The 3,926-nt window shown below is 52.5% G+C and overlaps 1 protein-coding gene across 1 annotated transcript; it reads right to left on the minus strand.

Annotated features, from left to right (window-relative positions):
- Positions 1 to 1,561: 1,561 nt before the first annotated feature.
- On the minus strand, positions 1,562 to 3,585 carry LOC125538911 (F-box protein At1g47056). The gene has a single exon (XM_048702233.2). It carries the CDS (start codon positions 3,444 to 3,446, stop codon positions 1,818 to 1,820), a length of 1,629 nt encoding a protein of 542 aa, XP_048558190.1. The 5' UTR covers positions 3,447 to 3,585; the 3' UTR covers positions 1,562 to 1,817.
- Positions 3,586 to 3,926: the final 341 nt, after the last annotated feature.

A 3,926-nucleotide genomic window follows, 5' to 3' on the forward strand; every position in this document is an offset into this window, starting at 1 on the left:
TGGACTTTGGTTCATTTGGGCAGCATTTTCCCTGGCTGTATTTTATACCGTCAGTTGTTATGTTTGGTTAGCTATAAGCAGTTTTTAAAAAGCAGAGATGCCCTAGTTTGACCAACCATGCCGTATGCTTTGCGCTACTGGTAAAATATATTTTGTGCCCCGTTCACTATCTCATGGTTTTCTGTCAGGCTGATCCGCTGAAAATATCAGAAAGAGTATTGATAAGTACTCTTTATTATTACTTTTATTGATCGATAACTACAGCGATTTTTTCTAGCCCTCCGTGTCAGGGCAATGACGAAGCATATAAAAGTTCAACATTGACTACATCCTCAGAAATCTGTCGAGGTCCAAGACTAACCTGTAACGCGTATGCAAGACTTCACACATGCACATCGCCATCAGACTAACCCTTGAAAGCTCCTAATAGTTTCTTAAGGACCAGACGGAAGTACAACAAATATCTCACTCCAGTTCTTTTGGCAGCTTAAAAAAATAAGCCGTCCCATCCCTAGCTTTTTCATAAGCCGCCTCTCTTTTCATTGAGCCTTCTAAACTAATTATGAGATAACTAATTTAGAAGTCTCAAGAAACTTAGAGAGCGGCTTATTTTTTAAGCTGGGGAGAGAGAACTGGCCCTTAGAAAGGCGCGCGACTATCTCATTTCATTAACCTTATTTTCTTTGGCCAACGAGACATATTCACCGAGGAAGATACACCCCCGTGACAAAGGCATCATTTACCGACAACTGACTATGAATGATGTCTTTGTGACAAAAGGAGGACAAGTGTTCTTGAATGAACTTCCTATTTGCTTAACTTCTACTCCAAACAAACAAGTCTACAAGCGCACTTCTAAATGTTTCGTGACACACATTTGCTACAAGTTAATTCTCAGCACCAACAATGTTGTTATGAGTGATATGACAACAACTAACCAAAGTCTCGCCATATAAAATTTACGACTCAAAAGTATTGACAGGCACAGGCACAGGCACGGACTAGATATTATACACAAACAGAAGAGAATAAATAATCACTGACTTTACTCTGTTTCTAGATGTAGGTCATCATGAATTGGTTAAGATGACGACTCAATTAACATGCCAGCGTAAACCGATAAGACACGTATACCACTTTACACGATATGGAATCCTTCACAATCAGCATATCACTACCACTGCTAATTAAACTTCCAAGCAACAACTAGCATTTCGCTATCCGAGACCTTTATAAGTAACAACAGGAAATGGCACCTGGTTCAAAGTATGCATTTTCTTTGATTGTTTCCGTGCACCATTTCATTTGCATGCTTTATGGATGACAAGTTGGACAAACTGAATAAGAATCGTCTCTGCACAAAGAAAGATATCAAATCTCAATTCTGCATACAAAACTAACTCAAACTATTGTGCATGGTTGCATAGCATGTGCCAACATTGTACACCGACAATCGACAGTGTTTGGCATCGATATATCGACTATATGTATGTGTTCGACAGTGAAGGTTAATGTTTAAGTACTGATCTAGAAATGCAAACATGGAGTTGCAGCTTGATGCAAACAAACAAAAAATGTTTTCCCTGGATACGGATGGAAGCATGTTGATCACCAGCAGTGCTATGCCATATAGCAAGGTAAAATCAGAACAAGGGAGAGACTACTGATGATGCTATTAGCTCCACAAGTAAAACACGGAATTATCCATAATGGAGGTTTTGCATGGACTGGATATGAAATGTAACAAGCTAAGGAACACGAACATGAGACTAGAAACGATCAATAGCAAAGGAGTTCATGGAGGTTTCCATCCCACATCACGCTGGTGGAGGGTTGCCGAATCTCCTTCTAAGTGCCGACATGACGCTCCGCATCCTACTGTTTGCCTGAGCAAAAGATTGTGCACCAGCAGCATTAGTGGGAAGGTCCATGGCAGCCATCTGACCAGTTAGCTCTGTAACCTGTGCTTGTTGTCCAGTCTCTTGCACACCATTTTCACTTGGAGCGACTGCATCATGCTCCAACACAATATCCAGGCTGATCGAGAAGGAATCCCCCCTGGCCATCTTCAGATGCTCAACACATTCATACGACACTCCACGGCACCTCTTCAACTTCACCTTGACCAAGCTGGGGCAACCCCCATTGAGTGCTCCCATCCCGCGGTCTGTGACCGGGCATCCCTTGATGCAAAGCTTCTTGAGAGCAGCACACCGCTCCGCCAGGCAAATGATCTCGGTATCCCCTACAGTCTCGCAGCCACAAAGCGCAAGACGCTCCAATGCGCGGCAGTGCTCACCAAGCATCCGGAGACTCTGCACGGTGGGGTTGACCCCTATCAAGACAAGCTCCTGAAGGTCCGGGCATCCTCGAGCAACAGCCATGAGGCCGCAATCACCGATCCGGTTTGTGCGCCAGCCATCGATATGCAGCTTGCGCAGTTTGTGGCAGTTCTGCGCAACACTGATGATGCCTCCATCGGTGCATTCAGGGGTCTTGACAAGGAACAGCACCTCCAGATTCGCACAGGCCGAGACAGCAGTCAGACCACGGTCACCGACCTGGAGCTTCTCAAGGTGAATCTCGACGAGGCCAGGAGCACGGGCGGCAATGACCTCCAGTGGCAAGTCCCAGGCACCGGAGCACCGCAGGATCTTGAGCGAGCGGAGATTGGGCGAGGACGAGACGAGCGGCACAAAGCAGAGGGCGCTGTACAGATCCTTGAGGCAGACCGAGCGCAGCGACATGGCTTGCGGGAAGAGGATGTCCTCGGTGATGGCGGTGGCGGTGATGGCGCCCGAAGTGTCCGGGAGGCCGCGGAGGCGCTTGACGGAGAGGTCCTCGAGGAGGGGGCAGGACTGGAGCACGGCGACGAAGGCCTTGGGCCCGAAGGTGCAGGAGGCGACGGAGAGCTTGCGGAGCACGGGGGCCGCGGCGGCGAGGGAGGCGAGGCCGGCGTCGGAGAGCTGCCTGAGGCCCCTGAGCTTGAGCCTGGCGAGGCGGTCGGAGGGCAGCGTGGCGGCGACGGCGGCGGCCCCACCGTCGTTGAGGCTGTCGGCGCCGGAGCCGCGCGCGCAGCGGAGGGCGAGCTTGGTGACGGCGGTGAAGCGGGAGAAGATGGCGGGGGTGTTGTAGCCGAGCATGGCGCGCGCGTCGAGGGAGAGGCGGTGGCGCGTGGCGGCGTCGACCTCCTTCCAGCGCGCGCAGGTGAGGGAGCAGGCGTTGCGCTCGGCCGGGGTGAGCGAGGCGAAGACGAGCGTGAGGATCTCGTCGGGGAGGTCCTGCGTGTGGTCGCGCGCCGGCGGGGGCGGCGCGAAGGGGGGTGGGTCGAGGCTGCCGCTCCCCGCGCCCGCGGGCATCGGCGGCGCCATGGAGGAGGGGGAGGGGGAGGGCGGGGAGGGGGCGGGGGATTTGGAGGGGTGGGGGGCGGAGGGGGACTGGCCCATGCTAGGCGGGCGCCCCCGGGATGCGTGGGGAGGCGCTGCCCATGCGGGTGGATGGGAGGGAGGAGGGAAGGATGGATCTGCCTGCCTGCCTGCCTGCCGATCTGTTCTGGGGCTGCGGCTGCGGCTGCGGTGGGGAGCGGAGGGGAGGGGATGACTCCTTTGGTTGTTCCGAGTCGGAGGAAAATGGGGAAAGAGTATACATACGGAGGAGGAGCGTTCTGCAGGTGCTTCATGGATGTGGTGCCGCGGCCCGCGGGGCTGGGTTGGGTTGGTTGGGTTGGCCCTGGAACTCGGTTGTTTGTTCACGATTTTCATTTGTGTTCCACGTGGTATTTCTCTCCAGACGGTATGTCACGCTTACATCATTCATTTATGGCGTGTTTGGTTGCCCGCATCGAGCTCAACCAGGCCCGCGCGAGAAGAAAAGGGCCTATTTGATTGTCTGGTTTTTCTGTTGGACCTGCATCGCACGCTCCTCAA

The sequence above is a fragment of the Triticum urartu genome, chromosome 2A, assembly GCF_056163025.1.
Source record: "Triticum urartu cultivar PI428250 chromosome 2A, HENAU_Tu73, whole genome shotgun sequence".
Lineage (NCBI taxonomy): Eukaryota > Viridiplantae > Streptophyta > Magnoliopsida > Poales > Poaceae > Triticum > Triticum urartu.